This window comes from Crassostrea angulata, chromosome 4 (assembly GCF_025612915.1).
Source record: "Crassostrea angulata isolate pt1a10 chromosome 4, ASM2561291v2, whole genome shotgun sequence".
Lineage (NCBI taxonomy): Eukaryota > Metazoa > Mollusca > Bivalvia > Ostreida > Ostreidae > Magallana > Magallana angulata.
This window is the reverse complement of record NC_069114.1, coordinates 18,934,923-18,961,042: the sequence shown is the minus strand read 5'-3', so window position 1 is coordinate 18,961,042 and position 26,120 is coordinate 18,934,923. Positions and strand designations below refer to the sequence as shown.

Below are 26,120 nucleotides of genomic sequence, written 5' to 3'. Positions count from 1 at the left end.
GTTTAGACACATCTACAACTATAGGTCTATCATCCCTCAAATTTTGGATGTTCAAATCGTTATCGTTTCTGAGATCTCGATGTGACAAGCTTTTTGTCGCGGGACAGGAAACGGACTACAGGAAATGAATTTTCAAAAAATGAATAAAACACCTCGAGATATGATCATTTTCTATCAATCCTGAAAACTTTGAGTAAATCTATCCAGCCATCTCTGAGAAATCTTGTGGACAAAAAATGGGAAAAAAATAATAATAACTAGACTCTTGTTGCTATAGCAACAAAAAGGTCTTCCGTTCCTCATGTATTAATCTGTAAAAAAAAATCCATTTATCTTGTAAACAGAAAATGGATATAATAGAGACTGTGCAGGAATTCCCAAAAAATAAACAAAACAAAAAGACAAAATGTCAATTTTTGAGTACTTTTGTGACGACCGGAAGTTACGCCGGATCATACAGAACATAGGAAACATATCTTCATACCTTGTTTTGTCTTTCCTCAAAGTTTGGATGTTCAAGTTTTTGTTAATTTGTTGTTAATGTCTTGTTGAGAAATGGTTTTTGTCTCGGGACCGGAAACGAACAAATGGAAGTGATTAAAGAAGTTGAAAGTACATATTTTAGTACATTTACCTACGATACGTTACTGTTCATCACATTGAGTAAAATGTTAAAAAAAATCTAAAGTTAAAAATAAAAACTTCTGTTGCTTGAACGCTTCGTAGTGAGATCCAGAAGTGACGTACGACTAAATGAAACCCCTTAAACACATGTTCAATCAAATGTCCATTATCCATACAAGTTTTGTGTCTTGATCGCTCACAGTTTCTGAGCTCGTGTGGGTACTTTGTTTTTAAAAAAGAAGGCTACCTAAGATATTTGAGAGTTCTCACCGGAAGTAGAATTTGTTTTGTTTTTTTACCATCTGTAGATGACTGTTGTATTTTTATAGCTTTAATGTTATCCCATGCTAAATAACTAACATATTTAAAAAAAATCAAAATTGGGTGTACTTCCTGTGTCGACCGGAAGTTATGCCGGAAAAAAATAGCGTTAACACATGTACAAACAAAAGTCTATCATCCTACAAAGTTTAATTGTTCAAGTCGTCACCGTTTTAGAGATCTCGTCGAAATAAGGTTTTTAGTCTCGGGACAGGAAACGGACAAACGGAAGTGCTCAGTGAAAATTTAATTTATTATTTTTTGTTTACTTGTCTATCTTACATTATTATTTATCAAAGTAACTGAAACTATCTAATAAAAACAGTTAAACGGATAAACAGCTTGATTTGTTTGAACTCTTTCAGTGTGGCCCGGAAGTGAAGGTCGACAAAATGAAACCGGTTAAAGACATCTTCAATCGAATGTCTATCATCCGTGAAAGTTTCGTGCTTTGATCACTTTTAGGTTCTGAGATCTCGTGGGTACAAAATGTGTTTTTAAAAAGCTACCTGAGATGATTGAGATATCTCACTGGAAGTAGAATTTTTTTATTGATTTAACATCGCATAGATAGCCTATGTATAGATTTATACTTATATATTTATTATATGGAAAACAAATTTAATGCATGAAAATAATTATTTTTGAAGTGCTTGCAGTAACGACCGGAAGTTACGCCGAACAAAACAAAATAGTTTAAACACATCTACAGCTATAGGTCTATCATCCCACAAAGTTTGGATGTCCAAGTGCTTGCCAATTCTGAGATCTCGAGGGAACAAGATTTTTTGCCGTGGGACAGGAAACAGACGACCGGAAATGAATTCTGAAAAAAAAAAGCCTCGAGATATTATCATTCTTTATCATCCCTGAAAATTTCAGGGAAATCTATCAAGCCATCTCTAAGAAATTCTGCCGACAAAAAAGGGGGGGGGAAGAAAGAAAGAAAGAAAAAACATTACAATCACTGTAAGGTCTTCTGTTAAAAACGGAAGACCTTAATAAACTAGACAGGATCTCGTTGCGAGCAACGAGGAGGTCTTCGGTCTGATTTTAGAATTTGAGTTGCGTCAAGCGAAAAGGGACCTTTGTGACAAAATTTTGGAAAATGGATTTTTGCTGGTTTATTAATAAGCACGTCTTTCTGAGTATTTTGATGCCAAATGTTTAATCAAATACTCCGTTTAAGACTAGATAAAATGCATTTGAAATGCACTAACTAATGCAAGATAACGTCATAAAAACGTTGCATAACGTCATAGAATATCAATGTCATTAGAACGTCATCAAAAATAAAACAACGGCATTTCTTGTCCTGAAGAAATATATTTCCCTAAACTAATTGACATTTTCAAATGTTTAAAATGTTAGTATTCAATAAAACAAAATTCAAACGTGTTGGAAAACGAAAATAAATACTAGTACACTTTCAATGTCATTAAATGAATCCTAACAATACATTATGTTTGCATTTAAAACCGTTCATTTTATCATAATCTTCATCACTCTTCAGCCTCTGGACAGGTAGTGTCCTTAAAAGGATCTCGTACAAAAGGGCGAACAACACGGAACAGATAACGTTGCCTCTCTGAGGTCATCCCGCCGGGAGGTAAAATGTCGGGCATCACTGACCCTGTTGTTATGTCTTCCGGACTGATACTGGATTTTAGAAGCGTGATTTCTCGTTCACTGTCATCGGCGTGACTTTTGACGAACAGTTTTCCTGTATAAAAAAGAATAAATTTATTTCAGTACATGTACCTCTCACAGTGAATATACAGACATTATACATGTATTTTTTTTTTTACAATTTAATTGACTGTATTGATATTGATTAAAAAGAAATATATATAAACTTCAAGATACATAAATAGTCTGTCAATCCGATGGAATTATATGTTTTACATACATGTAACTAAATACATACCCGGTGATAATGATGAAAATCTAAAATGTCGCATTTTCCGGATGCCTTTCACATTTGTGAAGAACGTGCTGGTAAACGACTTCCAATCATACCACTCCCAGCTGTGTTCTCCAGCGTCGTTGATGTAGGTAACGGGAGAGTTTGATCTGGCGCTTTTCCTAACCACCTCAACAAGACCGGAAAGGCTATCTACATCCGTCCTGTGGTACAGCCGCTTTATGTTAGCAAATCCGGCATCAACAAGACATCGGCCATGGTATGGAACCTGCATTGACAGCTGAATATCGTGATGCAAGCCCACGAGAGTTCGCCACATCAGATATCCCAGAACATATCTGTTTTTGTTTTCACCTAAAAAAAAGAAAATATTAATGTTTGATACCAAACGACAAATAATACCGTATTTCAGGTTTTTTTCCGCGTGTATCCAATTTCCGCTTTGTTCGCGACGATTTCTGAATCGCGGAAATTATATTAGCGTAAATTTGAAACAAAGTTTTGTTTTTATAATAAAGCTTTTTCTTTCCTTATGAGGTAAACAGGTATGTAAGAGTACAATGAACTGTTTTCATTAAGTTTATAGTAGAAATTGAGGGATCGGAGGACAAGCGGCAGATAACAGGTTTGTAAGCCTCGTAGTTTATTTAATAATTTGACAAGATAATTGTGATTTAGCTCCATTTCTTTTCTCGCATTCTTTACTGCATTGTTATACACCTGCAATGGTTAAATAATGTCAAACAATAACATAGACAAATTTACAGAGAAATACAAAAACAGTGTTGATATATTATCAAAATGTTTAACTACCTGACGCTCTTTCTCCACCATTAACAAATGTTCAGTGAAAGCCTGCAGATGCTCCTGTTTTTCCTGTTGTCCAGCAGCTGTAGATATGTTGGCCCGATGATTCTCACATTTTGGACAGATGTCGGAACGTGGAGTCATATACTTGATATGGGGACAGCAGTCTCTCCACAGAAGCTTAAATGTTGTAAGACCAACGTGGCGTTTGTTTGCTTCAGTACATGATGTGACGTAGGTTGAATGCAGAGATGACTTGTTACCAGATGACGGCAGAAAGATGTGAGGATGTCCTTGGTTTTTCACATAGAGCTGAGGGAGTCCAAACTCTTCAGCGTAATTCTGGATAAAGTCTATTGCATTTTTCAGGTCATCAAAGCAGAAAGCATTGCTGGAGCGTCTATTCTTGTTTTTGTGCGTTCTTGGTATGCACCCATTTTCGTTCATGTGGGACACAATATTCTTCACATATTTTGAACCAACACCATATGCAAAAAGAAAAGACCCCCTGCAAATTTCCTTATTCCTGAAGAAGTATGTGTATCTCTTCCTTTTTCTTTCCTTTCCTCTCTGTGTACAGCTATTCGAATTGCACGAAAGTTTCCCCATGATAAACATGTCTCTTTCCTCTCTTGAAAGTTCTCTTAATGCCAAGATCGAGCTCTGGATATCATCTAACGGGACACTGTCTAAGCAATTTTTTCCACATGAACAAGACGTCAAAACCTTTTCTTTCAAACCCTGTATATCACTGTTTCCATTACATGATACGTTGTCGTCGTCTTCACTTTCAATCTCTTCGCTATAGTCATCGCCATTACTTCGAGTAAACAAGTCTATTCGTTCTCTTAAAACATCATCATGAACGAGGTTACTGTGTATTAACTCGTCCCTATCCGAATTGCTATCACTTTCTTCATCAGACGGTGCACTTGTCACTTGTCTATGACGAGGGAGGAACTCATCAATCAAGTTGTCTAAAGCCTGTTGATTTTAAAAAGTTTGTTTAGTTCGTGTATTGAAAAATTAAATAAGGATAGTACCCTTTACATAATTCATCGGATTGCCATTAATCAACTGACAGCCCCCCTTTTTTATATATTCTTTGTATCAAAACAATAATATCTTCATAAGAATGAAAGTAAAGCAGTTAACTGATAACGGCATTAATAAGCAGAAAATAGTTGTAAAAGGGAACTTAACTACTTCCACTGCTAAAATTTTCACTATTCATCACGCTGCGACAAGGGCTCGATCCCAGTACCTCTGACATTAGAGATAAGACACATACCACTACGCTATGGGATCTTAGAAGTTATGAAAGTAAATATTGTACATATCTATCGAAAGGAATATTTCATGATCGTTGTCATGACAAACTATTCCGCTATTAAATATATATAGTTTAGCAAGAAGGGAAAATAAATATTTCATACCAAAACATTGCATTAATGACTAAGTCTATAGATGCCGCTAACAATTGCTTAAGCTAAAGTGCGTTACATTACGTGTTGACAGTGCGTACTTTACTTCTTGATCAACATGCATTATTTCAATGACAGCAAAATGTCCACGATTTCTGCTGTCAAATCCTCTGAACGGAAGGAGCTATTACTTGCTATTTTATTGGAATTGCATTTGTTTGAAATGAGTAATGTTGCTTCTAACGATTTATGTACAGTAAGTTAACGTCTGACAACTATATAGGCGTATAATTATCATATAGGCCCTATACATGTATGTTGTTTTTATGAAGTGTCATATAAAATAAATGCACATGTAATGAAAATAAATAAGTTACCTGTAAATCCATGAAAGTTGGATCGATGGTCACGCTTTTATTTACATTACATATAGATATGATACGATCTTTAACGTTGTGCGTTTTCTTCACCTTTTTCCGGTAAACAAGCAGACGAAACGTCAAGTCTCTGCAGCGTTATTGTGACGTATTTATTCTATGTCACGAAGGTCCCTTTTCGCTTGACGCAACTCATATATGTTCGATCTTGATTTTGCTATCTAACAGCTAAACATGATTTAGAATAGAAAAACAGGGTGTACATTTGAAGGGCCAGATACTATTTTGTTTCCGGGATAAGAGCTTTGTTCAACAAGTGTTTAGCAATTCGTCACCGTTCTTGAGATATCTGAGAGAAAAAAAAGTTTTAGGGGCCAGTCCCATATCTCCTTATTGGAGCCGCTGAACCAAATTTTCAAGGTTGCATTTTGTAAAGTACATCATTTTGAGCATCTTTTCTTCTATACTGCATTTCAAAATATTTTCCTTTCTGAGATATTGGTGATCAAAATTCTGGAATTTTGGCCCCTATTTACGTATCACATGATAAAATCATTACATTGCTTGGATACATAACTGTAAGATAAACATATATGACTCTATAACCGTTCACAAAATATCCGTCAGTAAAGGGCTACAGATAAAAGACTTTAGAGCCCTTTGGTCCCTTAATTTGAGAGGCCAGCTCCTTTTTCTTGCTATCAAATAAAAGGTCATTTAAATCTAAACACATTTTGTTCAACAATTGTTTAGAAATTCGTTACCGTTCTTGAGATATATGAGAAAGAACATTTTAGGGGCCGAACCCTTAACTCCTTATAGGGGCCGTTTATCGAAATTTTGAAAATTGCATATGATTTGATATATCATTCTGAGTATCTTTTCTTCTATACTGCATTTCAAAATAGTTTTCCTTTCTGAGATATATGTGATCAAAATTCTGGATTTTGGCCCCTAAAAACCCCTAATTACGTAACACATGATAAAATCATAACATTGCTTGGATACATTACTATAAAATAAACATATTTGCTTCTATAACTGTTCACAAAATATCCCTCAGTAAAGAGTTACAGATGAAAGACTTTAGAGCCCTTTGGTCCCCTAATTTGAGGGGCCAGCCCCTTTTTCTTGATATTAAATGAAAGGTCTTGTAAATATAAACTTTTTTTGCATTACATGTGTTAACAAAATATTTTTCAGAAAAGAGATAAACTAAGAAAACCATGAAAAATTACGACGTTTTTTTAGTCTCAATTTTCAGGACCAGGCGAGCTTTAACGCCTTTTGAAAATGACAAATATGAATACCAAATTGCAAATTTAAAATCTCTTGTCTACAATCCCTGAAAGTTTGAACTCAATATCTTTTACCGTTAAGGAGGAGATCCCTGGACAAGCCGACCCTCTGAAAATCGCTAAAACGCCATTTTCTCAAGAACGGAAATGACCTCATCAAAATAAAAATATATATATTAAGTTCGGATTAATATCTATTAGATCTGAAAGTTTCACGAAAATCGGTTCAGCCATTTCCGAGAAATCGAAAAAGAAACCGAACGAAAACTATAAGGTCTTCCGTTGGAAAACGGAAGACCTAAAAAACCTAACAATCACTATAAGGTCTTCCGTTGGAAACGGAAGACCTTAAAAAGTATCCTTAAAATTCCTTCCCGTATGGTTTGAATTTAAACAAAGATCATCGTGAATGATACAGTGAGTAGAATGACACACAAAATACTTCCTACAATGTCAGAGTTAAGATTGTAAGAATGAAGCTGATTTGAAACATGAAAACATCTTCTTTATGCATGTGACGCCTTTTAAACATCTGCAGGATAAGATGTACTTACCATATAATTATTAACCACTTTATTTATAAGTGTCATGGTTTTCCGTACGCTGAAAACTCATTCGACACTTAAATGTACTCTAGTTTTTTGTGCTTAGCATGTTTTATTTTGTTCCCTAATCATCCAATATATTCATGGGACATTGCATCGAAATGCACAGCTTTTCACAGGATCATCTGACAAGGTATTGCATTAATTGAAGAATTTTATTGATGTACGTACATTTTCACGATGTCTGTGGAGGAATCATAAAACAAAATTCATTGTTTAAATGACTTAACAACTAACATTAGAATTTTTTTTAAATTTTATTCTTATTCTACACTCTACATCGTAAAAATGACATATTTTTAGAATATCCAAAAGGAAAGTTACACAGACATCGTGAAAATGTATGAACATCAAGGCTATAATAAGTTTGTGCTGTAAAAAAATATTTTAAAATTCCGAAAGAATCAATTTAAATGCAAAGAAGAATACTTTTCTAACAATTACCTTGGTAAAAATGACGTTTAGAAAAACATTGCTTATAAATCCAATATTCAATCATCAGTTTTTATTTATCAAAACAATATTTACCAAGCGTTTTCAATTCAATTTGATCACTGATTCTTCTCAATGCCTCTAGAATTACACCAAATATATAACACCCCGCATTTTTGAAGCTTAAAGGAAGTGAACATGAAAAAATTATCAAGGGCTCAAATTTCTCTGTTTGATGTGTATAATGATATCTGAAAACCGTTTAGACAGAACTTTCCTCAGTAAGAAGATATGCCACTTAGAATAACTAATTCTTGCAATCCATGAGCGCTGCCATATTGTTAAAATCATTACCTCCCTGCTGGGTTATCTCTAAGCATCTAAGAGAGGGCAGCACTGATGCTGACGCCAGTGAGACACATTGCATTTTTACACACGTTTAATAGCAGAGATAAAATGCCATCATCAACATGTGAATTGAAACTTGCAATGGATGTTAAGAGTTGTCATTTTTAAACAATGTTTATGGAGGAAGATTTTGGATCTCAGATTGATGCATTCCCACCAGCAGTTAATGTGACATGTAACTAGAATGGAATGTCTGTGGATCAGTGTTATTGTGACCTATTTTTTCTTGCACTCGGGAATTTCTTGTTTATGAGTTTGAGCATTATGTGTGCTACATAAATGAGCACACAAGGTGCATTGCTCAGCATCCTGACTTTTAAAAAGTGTCTTAGTCCTGTTATTCTTCTGACAGCATAAACAGAACCGGTGTACGTATATCAAGATCTAAAATAAAAACAAATCAGAAAAATTTCCAGGTCATTTAAATAAAAAGTAACGGTAAGAAACCATGGCCACAAAGAAAATGAAATTACATTTTTATATTAATTTAAATTGAAATCTACAAACAGCATTTTATTTATGTAAACACTGACTGCCACATCTGAGGCCGTACAAACATCTGGAATGCGATGGTCTCATATTTCACAAATTAATTTATCTATTCATTTTTTGCACAAATCATATATAGTTATCTGGGGTTCATTTATAGAAATGTACTAAATCCTTGTCTTCTCATGACAGTACACAAATTTTTTCTTCACATCAAGGCATATTTTTTCTTGTAACTTTTATCAACTCTGTACATAAACACTGGCCTAGTTTAAACATTGACCCAGTCACCTGCAGCAATGTGCAAGCAATGTGGCTTATCTACGTCAGAGAACAGATGCATGCTGGGGAATAATGGATTACCTCCATAAACCTTTCACTGAGAGTGTTAAATTGATAAAATCTCTTGATAGAAATAAACAAAAAGGTAACAGACCTCATTTTTAAGTTTCAAAAGGCTTTTAAAATTAATTAAGCAACAATTAATTTTTTCATGTTCACTTCCTTTAATTTCGGATGATGAGTATTTAATTTGAAAGCTACTAGTACTGTATCTTTTCGAGTAAATCACAAGTGTTGCTTTTACTGTACGATGCGTTTAATACTCAGCCCTACAAATTATGTAATAATATTAACACTCTAACGGATACTACATTATTTATCTTAAGACGTCCATATGGAAATGTCGGTTTCAGAAAAATTGTTATAGCATCGTTTTTATATAATGAGGGGTGGCTAACTATAAATAGTTAATCTGATAAAAGTATATCTAAAGGAATCTAATTTCTTACATCGTTTGCTTATCTGCGGTATTTGGCATATGCATCAGAGAAAATTCATTTTGCTTCTAAAGGGGTTAGATATGGTGAAAAATATTACGTTGACAGGGAAAATGAAGTTCAATTGATCTGACACATGAATGTCTAGAACCAAATAGATAGTGCATTATATAGAATTAGTATAATGAGGTATGATAATAATATTAAAATGCTTTTAAGGACTTTGGATAATTGTTGCAACAAGTCATCTGAAAATGCATAGGTTTTTTCTTTTATATTGTTTTAGATTAAATGACTGCATAATTACACAAGAGATATACCCAAATTAAATTTCAACTACAACCTAACCCATTAAAAACGCAAATCAAACATAGCAAAAACACCAACAATGATAATTTTAGCCATGATATTAAATCAATACACTGTTTTAACTTTTATTTCAACCACATGCAATGACTGTTTGGATATTGATTATCAATACCCATTTAGTTGATGTGAATGTTGAAATATTATCATATTACTAGAAAATAATAAAAAAAAACTACAGTATGAACTAAATGAATAGCTTGCTTTCTTGAAACATCTCTGTTTATTGTAGTTTGGTTATGCTTCTAGGAAAATTGAATGACAATATTTTCTAAATAGCTCGGAACTAAATGTTTTAAGACGTTTAACATTCCTAGGCCCTTTGTTAGTTCTTCATTTTTAAACACAGACAAGAGAACCGAAAAGTAATATATCAAATGATCCAAATCAAGCACATTTTCGAATGGCACATTCAATATAGAGACTTTTGGATAAGCATTTAAAATTTAGTTGTTTAAACATAATATAATAATCCTAATGACTCCCTACTGTACAATGTTTTTTTCGAATAATATAGCAATTATCAGACTCTAGTAGTATTAACATGGTTTCCTTTGCATCTATTCCGTCTTCCAATAAACTAGAGTTATCGGTACTGAAAGAGTTATCTGCCCCTTACAGCAGGTATACTTTACTTCCGGGTTTTCAATGATAAGTAAGCAGTGCGGGAGTTTACAAATACGTGATCTACATATTTTTGATCAATCGGTAAACATTGCTAATGAAAGACATTTTGATTCTTACTTATCGAACAATTACTCCTTTTGTCAATTTTAGAACTAACATATGGATAAGGGTATAGTGATATCTCTGATAAAACAACCCCGCCTGATACGCAGAAATGATTTAGAAGTTATGAATATTAGAAGGAGCTGGAATTGAAAATCGATTTCTTTTCTCTAGAAATCAAAAATAGAAGTATAAATTTCTAACGAACTGTCCTTATTTATTTCTGAGGACAACGCTAATATAGGGACATTAGGCATATATATAATTCTGATTAAATTCAGATATAAATCTTCGGGACCCAAATTTCAGTCTTCGATTTTAGAATTGGTTTTTATTTTTTTTTTTAATTGTTTTTCGTCTTGATTATTTTGGTCGGTCTGCTCCCCCTATCATGCACACACTTTTTTAAAAATAGAATGTTTTTAAAACGCAAATTGATATACAATTGATATGCATTCGTTCGAAATGCCATGCATTCATGAAACATAAATAGACACAGTGAGTTTTGGTATCTCACCAGGCACCGACGGTCATATATAGGGTTAAGAGGAATGACAGTGTTGAAATAGGAGCTCAGTGCTATATTATATAGATTTCATCGAAATTAGAATTTGTTTTTGGTTAAAAAATAAGACAATCTTTTTTTCAATCATGCCTTAAATGAGCCTTCTTACACACACTTTTTGTAGTTTGTTTGTTTTACTTTAAGTACTTTTATCACTTTTATCATTTATCATATTGCCCTTATATTAATTGAGTTGTACTTTATTTACGTACCATCTGTAGCAAACAAATATATGGTAAAATGTGGGGGAATATTGACGTTGAATTTAAAAAGAAATGCCCAAGAGCAAATTAATATATTAATATATATAAATTGATACTAATTAGCCATGCACATGAAAACCATGCTTTAGAATAAAGAAACCTGGATATCTAAGAATGGAATGAACAATTGATAGAAACAAACGTTAATGCTGTCGATCAAAATCGTAATGCAACTTTAAATGAAAACATTTTTGCAAGTTATATGCGAAAACTTACGCAAAAGTTAGGTACATATGTTTTAATCCATTATCCTTAAAGTTCGCAGGATGAAATTGAAATAAGTCAATAATTAATCTAAATGAAATCCATCAAGAGGAAGTGTAGTGACGTCCGCCAATGATCAATGCAGATGCGTAGGTATAATGCATCTCATTGTATTTCGACCTACTGATAGAATAAAAAATTCTCCTTAGAGAAGTGGACAGACAAGTCGTTATGATTGTTTTGCATGTCCATATCACTGGAAAATATAACGCACATGTATCAGCTGCGCTCTCCTCAAACCACGTATGCACTTCAAGCAATTACATATAATATTTGTAGGTGGCCGGCTTGTAGCCTCAATGAGTGGAAGTGCAGCAGGAAGCCCCCTCCTCCACTTTCTTTTTGCAGCAGATAGTTTTCATAAGTTTACACATTAAAAAGTGTATAAACATGCATTCTCTCCGCCCAACATTTTTTTGGGGTACATCATCCATGTAAAAGAATTGAAGTGAGTCTGTGAAAAGAAGGAAATGAATAGTAAAATCAAAATTATGTTAAAATTTATGCAATACAGTACGCTACACTCCCTCCATCCCCCTCCCCCCACACACAAAGATTAGGATTTTAATGGTTTGTCAATATTGTTTTGATGACCCCCCCCCTGCACTTTTAAAAACGAAGCCAGTCAAATCACCGTGATGGTTTTGGAGTATTACATCATCCTTTAATTGCACAATTTTCTTTTTGCATTCATTTGACAATTTACATCAATAACCGATCAAACAAGGCAGAAAACGTTTATTATAACCATTTATTAAACCAGTGTACTGGTTAAATAGCGTATACCTGCTCTAATGGAGAGATAACTCGTGTTACGAACGATAACTCTAGGTTATAAAAATCCCGAATATTTTAATTTCGGGGCCATAAATTTGTTTATTATTTATTTTTTGCTTTAGAAAAATTGAATAAATGCGTTTTAATATTTTATTTATCAAATAATTGAAAAAGAGTATGAAAGCTTCAAATCTAGAACTTTAGGGGAAATTTGGATTGACAAGCCATAGAGCAAGAGTGCATCGCTTACAAAGATCTTGTAATTAACGCCCACAAAATCTTGCTCTAGTTTTCGATCAATTAACTTAGTTCTTTTAGGCATTCTTTATATATATTTGATTTCAAAAGTAACCCGGACTACTTGAATTGCCTCTCAAAACTATTTTTAACACAATCCTTAGCTCCATGAGGTGAAGCAGTGCGGGTTTGTTTACGTAAAAAAAATGGCGAATCGATTTTCATGTGAGTTCAACATGTACTTTATCAATGTTATTATCTGATATTATTTATCAGTTAGAGTGTTAAAGAAAAGGTTTTAGGCAAGTATAGAGATGACACTTGTATGAGTACTCTATGGTATTAACTATCTTAATACCGAAAAATGACACATGTAGCAAATTATTCACTAACTAGTTTTTTGCTGTTCATCGTAAATTGCAATGTTGTGTATGTTTGTGTGACTCAGCCACTGTAGCTCTGCGGCAAGTCAATCCGAATTTAACCGAAGATCGAGCTACAAATCTGCAGCTTAAGGTAACTTTATAATCGTAACTATCTCTGATGACAGTTGAAAAACAGAACTGATTTCAATTTAATAGACTTAAATTTCATCAATTATAAGCAAAAATATACATGGCATCACACTTTTTGAGATGTCAGATAAACATGAACTAAAGCATAATTAAGCATCAGGATAGCGTACGTTTTTGTAAAGAGAAAAATATTTGAATGCATAAACTTAATAATATTGTCAACTGCCTCGGAAAAGTAAAACTACAAACACATTTTAAAATTAATTGTTGGGATAAGAAAGATTAAAGCATTTTGACATACATTTGAGAGAAAAGTCAGAAAAAGAGTTTTTTCTCCTTAGCATAGATGAAATGTATAAAAATGTGAAATTTAGGATAAAATCAAGCTGCAAAAATTTCTTGAACTAAACAGTAATTCTAGTTACTTCCATGTAATTCTATTCACATAAGATATATAAAACTATCTTACACAAATTTTAAAGAACGCTGGATCTACTTTAAAATATGAAAACGTTTCCAATCTAAACATGTATAATAGGTTTATCAATTTTTGCTTAAGCCTGTTTGCATTTGAGCTAGGTGGCATGGTTTAACATCTGGTATGAATGATGGTCGCCATACCATTATTAATATCTCCCAGCGTTATAACGTCCTTGGAACCATTTGACATTAATTTTTGTATTTAGCTTTTCTAATGAGACTCTAAGTTTATAATCTGCGGTTTGGAGATAGTGAAAGTTTCTATAAGGACAGGCATACGTAACCAAGTCGGTCAAAAACATGTTATTACAAAACTTGTGTTAAATTAAAATTGCACTTGACAATCAACCTTACACCCAGTGATGAGCAGGTATATGGTTGCAAAATCAATCCATCAATTAATCAAGAAATTAATCATCAAATTATCAATCAATCAATCAATCAATCAATCAAATATTCCTTTTTTATCATCATACTGTGTAATTTGAAAATAAAAACACGGGAAAATGCATACCTGAATCTTTTTAATATAAAGTTATTTTTCCCAGAGAATTAAATGAGACATTCAGACATTGATATTGTTAAACCACCATGTGTATGACTTCCATGAACCTGCTAGACCTTTGTCTACATTAATTTTATGAGATTGGTTTGAAATAACTGTGTCTAAAGAACAAGTTGTCTGCCTTTTAAGATTCAATCAATATAAAAATTCTACACTGCATACATATTTTGATATGGGCAAGTATATCCCATACTTACCAAATTCTTTGTAAAAATAATCACTCGTTAGTTGATTTAAAGGTTTAACCGTGTTTTACGCAAATAAATATAATCATACTCTAGTCCTAAAAACGCCCTATTATACATAAATGTGTAATAATCTTCTAGACATTTTTTAAACCTCAATGTATTTTTTTCCATTCGATTTCATTCAAATTTTCAGGGTATATTGTAAATCAAATTTAGTTTCTAATGAACCAAAAAAATGAAATCGCAACTTCTGGTTTTGAGTTATTTCCCTTTTTCTAAAATTTTAGGGATATAATAATTCAAAGTTAAAAATCTTTAATATTGACACTTTGAATGTTGTCCTCTGATTTTTGTAATAAGTTTGTTTCCAATTATACCACTCGAATTATTAAATCAAAATCTATGTTTTAAAAAAAGCTAAATTTTACTCATGTTTTAGCTTGAAAACTTTTTAGTTTGAAATAGTTCCTAAATACATATAGAACAAACGTTGTGCATGATTTTAAGGGCTTTCATTTGAGACCATACAAAAGGGACTTAAAAAAGGAATGTACGCGACTGGAAAGTCTTTGCTTTTTAACTAAAAAACGGTAAATATACCGATAATGCTGTCGCTGAAAATGTTGTTCTTCATAATCTAATCAAATTAAAATTTAGTATTGTTTGGATATTGCAGTGGTTTTCTTTAATTAATTTAGCACAAGAAGTAAAAACAAGACGAATGAGAATAAGAATATAAGCATACAAATACTGCAACATTTTAGAACGTAAGCTTAGACTACTATTACATGTAGGTTGAAGCACGTGAAGTTTATGTATGTCACCGTCGGACGTTTATCATTTAGGCACTGTATATGAATGTCCCCTCTTTGTTGTTTTAACAAATCCTTAGAGATCTTTATATTTCTGTATTTTCACTTAGTTAGCATTTTATATGTTCCTGCGATGCCCCAGCGTGCGACGACATGTATTAACACGGTCTTTATTAATGTATTGAGATATTATCAACAATTATTATACATGTATATAATTAAAATATAAATAAAAAATATCAAACATACATTCTGTTCGACCTACATACCAATAACTTTTGTGTTCACTATCACGTAACTCATCCTTCGAACATTGGCCAAGGAGATCCATCGCGTAGAAACTGGCGATCTGCGGTCATCTAAATTGCATAATCCTAAACAATGCTTAAACAAATGATAAAAACATGGATTCATGTTACAAATACCTCACCCCTCTAAATCTGCACATTTTAGATTTTTACGGAAGTGTAGTGTCTTGATATATATTTATGATAAAACAGTAGAAAGCACAAAACAAACAAAAGAAAAACATGGAATGGGCGTTGAGTTTACTTTTTGCATACGTTAACCAAAAAATCCGACTTAATATGCCCCTTTGTCATATTTATTTCAATTAAAATGAAAATAAAAATCGTAACACCATTTTCTTCCGCATATTTTATAAAAGTTTCTCCCGTTTTTTTCAGAATACATAAGTCAACTTTTTTCCGAGAGAATTACTTTTAATCTGATAAAGAAGAAAAAACTGACATAAAAATAAGGATTTTGTGTATTATTGCATCGTCGAGAGAAGTGAAATTCATTTTAGGGAGTTGATTTTAATCAACTCTCCTATGCAGTTACTCTGGCAAATCAAAACTGAAACAGTGTTTGGACCTAAGCACAAATCATCACCGCCGACAAGAGTTAGTTCTTGAAAATAATCGATAAATTCGATGTAATGTACGCTGAAGCATTTTTTTCTAAAAAGGAAACTTATTTATAAATACCTAAGAAATAGTCAGATTTTAAATAGTACGAACAATTTAGAAGTTTTTTGCAGTCGTATGTATTCCTACGCCAGAGTTCAATATAGTCTCGTTAAACCATCGGCTGTCTCCGTACATCTCCGACAAGCAAAGAGTCTATATTTAGAGGTCGCATCATCAAGCTATCACGTGACCTGGTATCTCTTACTTGTCGGAGATTAACGGAGACAGCCGAGCATCTGGTTTAACGAGACTAGAGTTTTTTATTGGTTGGATTCATACACTTTTTGAAATATTTCGAATACCGATTCATAGTTTGATGAAATCAATTATATTTTTAGATATTACACAACATGATTCATAAGAGGTTTTCTCGAAATTCTTCTCGAAAAGTCCGAGAATCCATATTATAAAAATGTGCGTAATTCAAATAGAGATTATAAACTATTTGCCAAGCAAAATAACATATCGTTGATTTTAAGATAAATAATAATCGATAAAATCAACTCCCGTCAGTACTTCAGTACTTTGATTGTAAATAAGGTTATTCAATACCAAGTCACATAACGGTGTCTCTATGAATTAGCACCATCTGGTGTAAAATTTAGACGCTCACTTTGGCATCAACTCCCCGCTGATTTTTGGTAGCTAATTATTATTTTGAATGTCCAAGTCTACATGTGTAATTAGATAATATCAGACGAAACACACTTCTGTATAGAAATGTTCAGAGATGCCATCAATTTTGACTGATTACTAAATTTTGAATGCACGCAACAATTTCAAACTTGCACAAATTTGGAAAGATGAAAATACAGAAGTTTTCTTAAAGAAACGGTTACGTGTTTTGTATGCAGATTCATTTTTAAAGGAAATGCAATTTCTGACATGAATCACGAGTACATGTATATAACAATGCTTGCTACCTGCCATTAAAATTCTCATTGTTCTAAGATTTCCTGAAACGATTACACAAATTGTGTTCGACAAAAAGCTTTCCTAAACATTTTCAAGAGGTCTGTTACAAAACATGTTTTCATACATGCTTTCAATCATACATGTAACACGTTTTATAACGAAAGCAGAACTGAAAGTTTAGTCTTTAATTTATAATCGTTTGACGCATAATGATATACGAGTGATCTACGGCATAATTACTGTGTACTTTGTAGGATGGCGTTTGTTTTACTAAATGACTACCAATAGAAAATAAGCCTGCAGAAAATTATATGATTTGATGTTGTTATCAAAAGATACAACGATTTCTATTTACATTAATTAAATTTACGGAGCACCATTTCATATTTCCACGATGTCAGGTGACGTCAAACTATTAAAAGGCAATTTAACTTGTCACCCTTTTACAAAGTAAACACCTTTTAGTTCACACACTTTTTATGTCATTAACCCATTAATAAAACGCATGTTCACACCATTATTTTCAATTTTTTTAATAATGGCTTTTGTGTCATCGTAGATCAATTAGGTCCGAGAATCTTTGTCCACGCAGTTTTGACTTAAGATAATGAAATAAAGCGAACTCCATAGGTGCAAGATCCTGGCTGTATGGTGGTTGGGGTGCTGCAAGAGCTCAAGATATCAGTATTTCCATTTTCCATTGGTCGTCCATATCTGGCGATAAAACAGTCAGAAATTCTTCAAGTTAATTGAAACATTCACGAAATGACCTTCATAACTTATTGCGATCTGAAATGAAAAATTGTTTATTCTTATGCGCTTAAACTTTACATTTTCTTAAAAGGGAAAAATGCGTACAAAATATAAAACAATTAAAAACTGACATGCTTCTATCCGTGAAGCCATATTATCAAAATAATTAATCTGTATAATTTTTAAGGTCCATTTAAATTAAACAAATCTTTACATGTTTCATAGAAAATACGTCAAGATTAAATATGAAAAATTTCGCTGGTATCATGCGAATAGTCCGCTCACAATCGAACTTGTCTGCGAACTTTTCTAACAACCCTCGTATATTTTCAAGTCGCAGAAACAAGAAAAGACCTACTCGTTGCTTTGCAACGAACTCTGCTCTAGTTTTTTAAAATAATAACTTTTTGTATATAATAGTCATATTTATGAAAATGATAAAGTTCTATAGCTAACCTGGAACCATTTGACAATTTTTAATGTATATATTTTTTCAATCATAGGTGTTAATGTTATACTTAGCCTAATAACCTGCGCATTAGAGAGAGATCGATGTGATTTTATTATCATGACATATATTTACAATTATTGGTCAATAGCACATAATTATACACTTCCGTACATTAGATATATAAATTATCTTTATTCATGGGTAATTGGTTTTACCTTTCTTGCAAGTGAATTCTTTCAAGAACATTGCTTGTAACTGAGAGTATCAAATGCATTGCACTACAATTAAAATGTACAGTGATATAAAATCATTTTTCATGGTATTTTGATTGTTTGAGGTCAAGATCTAGTAAACGAGAGGTGTTAACAGGTTTATAAAAATTAAGATATAAATTCTTTCAATGATGCTTCAAAACAATAAGTTTGTTTCATGGGGTGTACCGGGGCTAAAAATTTTGTAAACACAATAAAAAAAAATCATGTTTAAAACTGTCATTTTCTATGAAATATGAAGGAAATGAGGAAGCAATTCAGGAGCTTGTCCATTTGTTACTAATAAAATATATCTAGAATGCTTACACTCTCCAAAAACGGAATGAAACAAGCTCTTGACTTCCTCTTTAAAATGATGTCAAATTCATTATAGGTATCTTGATTACTTTTCCTATGATTTAACATAAAATGACAAGAAAATGTTTAATTTTCTACATCACTCCTTTACAGCGGTAAAGTACGGGAAAACAATTCTTCAAATCATTTATGACGTCATAATGGTTCTATCACCAAAAAGACACTCTGGACTCATTTACTAAATATTGACCTTAAATATTTTGTATTGCAAAATTTAACTTAAGTTAATATTAATTAAACATTTTTTCATTACTTTCAGCTAGTGGCAACGAAGTTCAAGGTCATTGTTCAATATGCAAACTGAAAGATACATCTGGGCGTCCTTTGTTACAGTTTTAGGGCTCTCTTTCTTAGTGTTTTGTTCCAATCTTACGTTGTTGACATCTGAGCAAGAAGAAGATAACAACATATGCCAAAAATACCCAAAGAATTTAGGTAATTCTCCCATTTTGCAGTTCATTTTTATAATAACATAGGGGATATATACCTAAACAATAATGTCATTTTTTGATAAGAAAGTATAATGTTTATGAATTCAAATCCTTTATGTTTGTTACATACACAGTACAATTTTATTAGTACTTAAATCTTGATGTTCATCAATTCAGCGAATACCCAAAACTAAATAAATCTTTTAAGTATTCTGTACTCTTTGGGAATGATAAATACCGGTAAATGTAACATGTTTCTTACGGTTATGGATATAACACAACAATTAACTTTATTTTCAACTGATTTTCAGACTAAAGAAAAAAATTTCAAGTGACCCATTAAACTTTTGTATTTTTTCCTGATATATACATATTTTAACATTTTGAGAATGACTCTATTCAAGTAAGCAATTATTTAATCACACATAAATATGGTAGAAAAAGTACAACGTTGAATTGCATGGTTACTTGTTATTATTTTGGTTTGTTTTTTGTTGGGTTTTTTTTTTGGGGGGGGGGGGGTACTTGTATCCAACTTGTGTCTAAACTACAATGCTATTATAGAAATACTCTGAAATGATGTAGGTTTTAAATTGTTACAACCCCTTTGCTTGCTCCATGATATCATAGATAACAAAAAGTTTAAAGAAATAACTTATAAGCCAAAGCAACCAACCTTCTCAATTTATTCGCAGTAGGCACGATTTACCCTAATCTTACGGATACATCCTATAAAGACATGGAGTTCAGATTCACATGGGTGCAAACAGGAGGCCACCATACACCCACAAGATGCAAACCTAGGGAACGAGTAGCCATTTTAATACCATTTCGCAATCGGAATAACCATTTAAGGATATTGCTGAATAATTTACATCCAATATTATATCGTCAGCAACTAGAGTATTCCATATATGTTTTGAAACAGGTAAGAAAGACATTTATTTTCAATCAAGATATGACGTATTTACCATACCTTTATAAGCTTTTAGAAGGATTTAAATAGGTGCAATGTACTCATTCTAGCTTTTTGTTTCAAGGCTGACAAAAAACCTTTCAACAGGGGAAAGCTGTTCAATATTGGGTACCTAGAGGCAAAAAGGGACAACCATACTTGTTTTGTCTTCCATGATGTTGATCTCATTCCTGAGAATGATCATATACTATATGGATGTGTAAGGAGTCCCATACATTTTTCAAGAGCAGTTAATACATTCAACTTCAAGTAAATAATTGTCATCACGAAATAGCTATGCTTATCTAGACGATTTAATTTGACATTTAATTTTATGAAAATAGTAATCATCGTCCAAAGTTAAAACCTATTGCTACAGTTTTATATCTTCAAATTACTTTCAATTTGTATCAAACACATATGCATTTGTTTTATTTAAGCCGTTATAAATGCTGCTTGCAATTTTATTTAAAATTTAATATAAAACAAGATAAAAAAAACAAAACTAAATACTTTGATCAGGTTTCATTACCAAACATATACTTGCCTTATTACAACCAAAACTGCATGGACGGTGCATTTGACGATGCAATATATCTTTTTGATACTTTAATTGATTTTATTCTGTGAATACCTTGTATGGGGAAGGATTTTAGTTTTAAAGGAGGTTAAATTATAGGTCTATGAGACCTATCTCAATGGAAATTGCATGGACTACGCATATACATGTATATGTTACAGTCAACCTTCGGATTATGCTAGTCACACTTTCAGAGTCTAAAATATATTTTCAAATTTGCAAGAATGTCTGGAGACGCAATATATGATGAAAAATTATAATGAATCGAAATGACAGATTAATAAAATAAAGAGATGTTTTGTAAAAATAGTTACTTCAAACAATTTTGCGTTATTCGTACTTATTCGTACGGTTCAATTGATGATCAGCCATCTGGAAAAAATTTGCAGGGATGTTTTAATTGTAGATATATAATACCAATTTTTCAATCTTTGGATTTTTAACCTCTATAGTGATCTATTTTTTTTTCTGACGAATGAAGAGTTTTGTTATGGTTATTGTTAACCATGAGTCTATTTTCAAATGTGCATGGGTGAGTTGTTGGGAGTTGTTAGGAGATGCATAGAATTAGTAATTGACTAGGAAAATGGAATAAGTATTTAATCATATAGTCTTGTCTGACCAAGCTTGAATGTGTGATAAATTCCAGTAATTTTAAGCAAAATATTTTTAATTTATGATCCAAATACTTCTGCCTAATATTTGCTCAGTAAAGATCATTAACTGAAATTGTAGGACAAAACTTTTTGCGGTTCTAGGTAAATCCATATCTGTACAAGTTTAGTATGATACTATGACTTAACTAAGCAGCAATAATGTTGAATCCTAAAATGAGAACTAGAGAGTACATACAATTAAACAAATCTCAATCAAAGGATGATTTTGATGTATTTTTTATTTATTAAACAAAATATGTAATTATGTCGGTTTAATTAAAAAAGCAGTTTCTAAATCTGCATGAAAGGGGGGAAAGATGTGAATAAAGCAAATATTTCATATTAAAATACATTTTGTAAATTATGATGGCCTTCAGTTTTTCTCATATTTAGATTACCTTACAAAGAATTGCTTGGAGGAGTCGCTGCTTGGAAAACAAGAGAGTTTGAACACGTGAATGGCTGGTCCAACTTGTTTGTGAACTGGGGTGGAGAAGATGATGATTTGAGCTACAGGTTTTGTTTTCTTTAATATTTCTTGTTTTTTCCTTTTATATTTTTCAGAAAAGTTGTAAAATATGTTACGCAGCACTGTTAAAGTATACTATACAAATATCAACGGATTAAGATGTTCATGAAATGATGCATTTTTTAAAACGAAATATTTTAAAAGTCATTATAAAATACTATAAATTTCATATTGTACGAAACAGCATATGAAATGCCTCTTGGCGGTCCCCTGAATTGACAGTCACTTGATATGTGTTGATAATTATTCCAAATGTAATTCATTAAAAATTTGCAAAATTACAAGGACACACCCTTTTTTAATCAAAAGTTTTAATGATAATTGATTTATATCTTTCCAGGAGATTCTGGAAAGTATTTCTGCTTTGTATAGAGTTTGTTCATTATAAGAATAAAATAAAAAATATGATCCAGTTAAAATGACATTTGCTTAAAATTTAACGTATGTATTCATTCATTCTATAGATTCCTTCAAAACAGCAACATTTTTCAAAAAATTGAACATACTCTTGATGAATATTCAAAAATTATGATAACGATTTAATAATTGTATGTCCTTCTGAAAAGTGGATTTACATAGGCTTTTCGATATCAAAAACGCCGAACAATGAACAATTTGAAAAATAATCAATACATTCTAAAAACTAAATACATGCTGGATTAAATAAGTATATTTTCTTTAAAAATTGTAAACTGAATATATATACATGTATATGTAAAAGCTTGTAGTCTCTTTTAAAACATGTATTCAAGATCGAGAATTAGTAAATGAAAGCTGCGAACAGGTTCATGAAATTTATGATATAAATTCTTTTATTGATGCTTCGTAACAGTAGCCCTGTGAGATAATAGGTATCGGGCTTGATTGTTTGAAAAACGCTATAAAGATTTATTCAAACCGTCGGGTTTTTTTTTTCATGAAATATAAAATATAAAACAAATCTCAAAGATTTGCCAACTTTTAACAAATGAAATATTCCATACAGTATTTTCAAAAACTGTATTAGGTTTGCTTTTGAATCTTGAAGAAGACGTCAAATTGAATATAGGTTTTCGGATTACTTTTCCCCTAATTTAATACTGAATAAAAAGAAAGTGTTTAATTTTCAACATAATATCTTTCAAACCATAAGATATGGGAGGGGGAATAAATATAAAATCAATGATGACGTCATTATGAATCAAGCTCATAAATACATGTATCATACATTATATGATTTGTACATCATAGTTAGTTTATGTAGCAGAAATATATTTCTCTGTTAGATGCGTAGGGAAATAAGTATAATATGAACACTACAAATTCTTATTTGATCTTGACCTGGAAACAAAGAAGTGATGTTTTTGAAGATATATGACTGTTTTCGACATATGCATGCTTTTAAGACGTTTCAAACATCATGCACAATTGATGATTTCAGTATTTAATTACTACCAGGTAATTGTGTCGACTATTTGATAAAATTTATCAGATAACCCTTACAATAGTTTTGGAGGAACCCTCACGGTAGCTCAATTTTTTGATGTTCGAATTTAAAACTATGATATTATGCAAGACCGAAATCTTATCTAAATTGATTGGTTTCGTTTGGTTTGATTTTTTTTGTATATCCTATCGATGTAAGGACTAAGTCATAAGACCACATCAAAAGACCGTTGTTATAATCGTGCGCCAACAATTTAAAAATAATATATGAATTTTAAACTTTTTTACAGAACAATAGCAAACAAATTGTCAATCTTTCGTTTTCGGAACTCTGTGGCAAGGTACACAATGTTGGAGCACAGACGGACCCCTGTTAACACTGCGAGGTATTTTATCTTTTTTCAAATATTTTCACGTGCTTATCTCAAAATTTATAAATTTGGTTTAAAAAATCAATTCAAATTATATTTCTTTTCTGTAGACACAGTCAGTTAAAGGACAGCTACACTCGGTATAAGATTGATGGTTTGTCATCATTGGTATATCAAAGCCCAAAAATCCAACGTTATCAGTTATTCACCATGGTGTCAATAAATACGTGAAAATCTTGTTCTGAAACGTTTTCAACTAACACATTTACATATAAGATAGGTAAAGCTCTACAGCTTGAAAATGTTTCTCTGCGCATATTTCTAAACAAAGTGCAATGACTGGATAATAAAGAAGAAATATTGAAGATTGACGTAAAATGCCTTATATGATTTCTTACTGAAAGCCTTGTTCAGTGAAATACATTTTGCAGACCCTTATGATTTATGCGTATGTTTAATTTGTATATTTATATATACTTGTTTGATTATCTTATCTTAGTGTATAATATGAAGAAAGCAATTTAATATTGAACATTTGTAATTTCTATTCGCTTGTGAGATGTTGTTGTGGCAAACGCTTAACAAGGGGGATGTTGCATGTACACGTACAATCTACAGTATTGAAAATTTAGATTTTGATGAAAGAAATAAATACGTTGAAATATTAATATCTGCGTTGTGTAGCCTAAGAATATATTTTATTTAACTCTGATATATATTCTGTTTAGATAGTTTAACATGTCAATATTTTGAGACGTAGACAAAGTATTTAAACAAAGAAGAAGAAAGCAATTGATAACAAAGACCCGGACAGTCAATCGAAGTTAAACAATACAACGTATTATCTTTGGACACGCAGTATTATGCTTCAGAATATATCATCAACAACAGTCCATGGACTCTTGCAGTGGACCGTATACATGTATGTTATACATCAAAACATCCGCCATAGTTGTTACCTCGCTTGCTATGTAAAGATTGTACTATACTAGACGATCATTGCTGCATAGTCAAACCAATTTCTAAAATGTGCAGAAAAAATGTTTTCATTGGCTGTAAAATTTACAAGATAACACTAAAAAGTAATTATATTCTTTCATGCCTCACATTGTTCTGATTTACAGAACGTCCGCTTAAAAAACTCAAACCGTTCTTAGAATCTTTTAATGTAATCCATGGTCGGGCTGGAATTATAAATGAACGATGCTTCAGAACATGGAATCCGGTAAAGATTATAGACAAACATCTCAACCTGTAAGGATACAACGTTACATAGCAATGAAACCAAAACGGGGTAATTGAATCACTGTAAGCGTTCTTGATACAAAGTAGGTATGGTATGACCGTTGGATATACGTGTGCAGACAAACGGAGTCAGTTTGCAGTCATTTATCTCATTCAAACGGATTATGTTTTTTAATATCTTATACAAAAAAAATTATTTGTGTCACATCACTATACAAGTCAAACCCCCTACCTACTGAAGTCTTAACTAAAAAAAATCCCTTTCAATTTTAAAGTGTTGCACTATAGTATTTATTCTCCAACTACTTTCAAAACTAAACATTGGGCCAGAAAAGTTGAAACTTGTGTTGAGAAATCCTCGGGTTATATAGATTTAATCTTCTCAGATCATTATTCCAGGTAGTAAGGTTTGGCAACCATTCGGGGGTGGGGGGTGGGGTGGTGGTTAGATTTTGTAATGAATATATATTTAATTATTCAAACCGAACATTCTTCCACCCAAGATAATTATAGGGCCTAAGAAGGGGCTCAATGCATGTTTAACATAAAAACATTGCAGAAAAATAAACAATTCATTAAAACATATATATATATATATATATATATATATATATATATATATATATATATATATATATATATATATATATATATATATATATATATATATATATCCTGTATTTGCCCCGATGTTATTAATAATGCAGCTTTTATCAAACTTATGAACTTTGTTGTTTAGTTGAGCGATATGGCCGAAGGAGCTGTTGTTTAAAAATTGTATCTAGTGTGTACAACTGTTTGCATATAGCCACTGTTACCACAAAATAAGTATGTAACTCTAGATTAAGTATATTTTAAGATTATTCATAGACATTTTACACTCCTCAATTATTTAAAATGCATGCTCATTTTGGTGCAGTTGAGCGTGCATTTGGATCAAAAGTATATATCCATCAGTTC

At 32.0% G+C, this 26,120-nt stretch overlaps 2 protein-coding genes across 2 annotated transcripts; one reads left to right on the top strand and one right to left on the bottom strand.

The window, feature by feature from the left end:
- Positions 1–2,061: 2,061 nt before the first annotated feature.
- On the bottom strand, positions 2,062–4,504 carry LOC128182135 (uncharacterized). Its single transcript, XM_052850747.1, has 4 exons — positions 3,683–4,504; positions 3,429–3,589; positions 2,873–3,336; positions 2,062–2,668 (listed from the first exon to the last, which is right to left on the bottom strand). Exons 1-4 carry the CDS (start codon positions 4,292–4,294, stop codon positions 2,448–2,450), a joined length of 1,458 nt encoding a protein of 485 aa, XP_052706707.1. The 5' UTR covers positions 4,295–4,504; the 3' UTR covers positions 2,062–2,447.
- A 2,876-nt stretch (positions 4,505–7,380) lies between these two features.
- Positions 7,381–24,583, top strand: LOC128180871 (beta-1,4-N-acetylgalactosaminyltransferase bre-4-like). Its single transcript, XM_052849038.1, has 7 exons — positions 7,381–7,513; positions 19,228–19,403; positions 20,095–20,327; positions 20,440–20,624; positions 21,984–22,106; positions 23,835–23,930; positions 24,026–24,583. The coding sequence occupies exons 2-7, from the start codon at positions 19,262–19,264 to the stop codon at positions 24,144–24,146; spliced, it is 900 nt and encodes a 299-aa protein (XP_052704998.1). The 5' UTR covers positions 7,381–7,513; positions 19,228–19,261; the 3' UTR covers positions 24,147–24,583.
- The last annotated feature ends 1,537 nt before the right edge of the window (positions 24,584–26,120 follow it).

Excerpts from the sequence above, each read along its gene's own strand:
- LOC128182135 (XM_052850747.1), bottom strand. The coding sequence starts at position 4,294 with ATGTTTATCATGGGGAAACTTTCGTGCAATTCGAATAGCTGTACACAG. Across the intron at positions 3,590-3,682 it reads TGGTGGAGAAAGAGCGTCAG|GTGTATAACAATGCAGTAAA; the intron begins GTAGTTAAACAT and ends TAACCATTGCAG. Across the intron at positions 2,669-2,872 it reads ATTTTCATCATTATCACCGG|GAAAACTGTTCGTCAAAAGT; the intron begins GTATGTATTTAG and ends TTTTTTATACAG.
- LOC128180871 (XM_052849038.1), top strand. The coding sequence starts at position 19,262 with ATGCAAACTGAAAGATACATCTGGGCGTCCTTTGTTACAGTTTTAGGG. Across the intron at positions 19,404-20,094 it reads AAAATACCCAAAGAATTTAG|TAGGCACGATTTACCCTAAT; the intron begins GTAATTCTCCCA and ends ATTTATTCGCAG. Across the intron at positions 22,107-23,834 it reads GATGATGATTTGAGCTACAG|AACAATAGCAAACAAATTGT; the intron begins GTTTTGTTTTCT and ends ACTTTTTTACAG.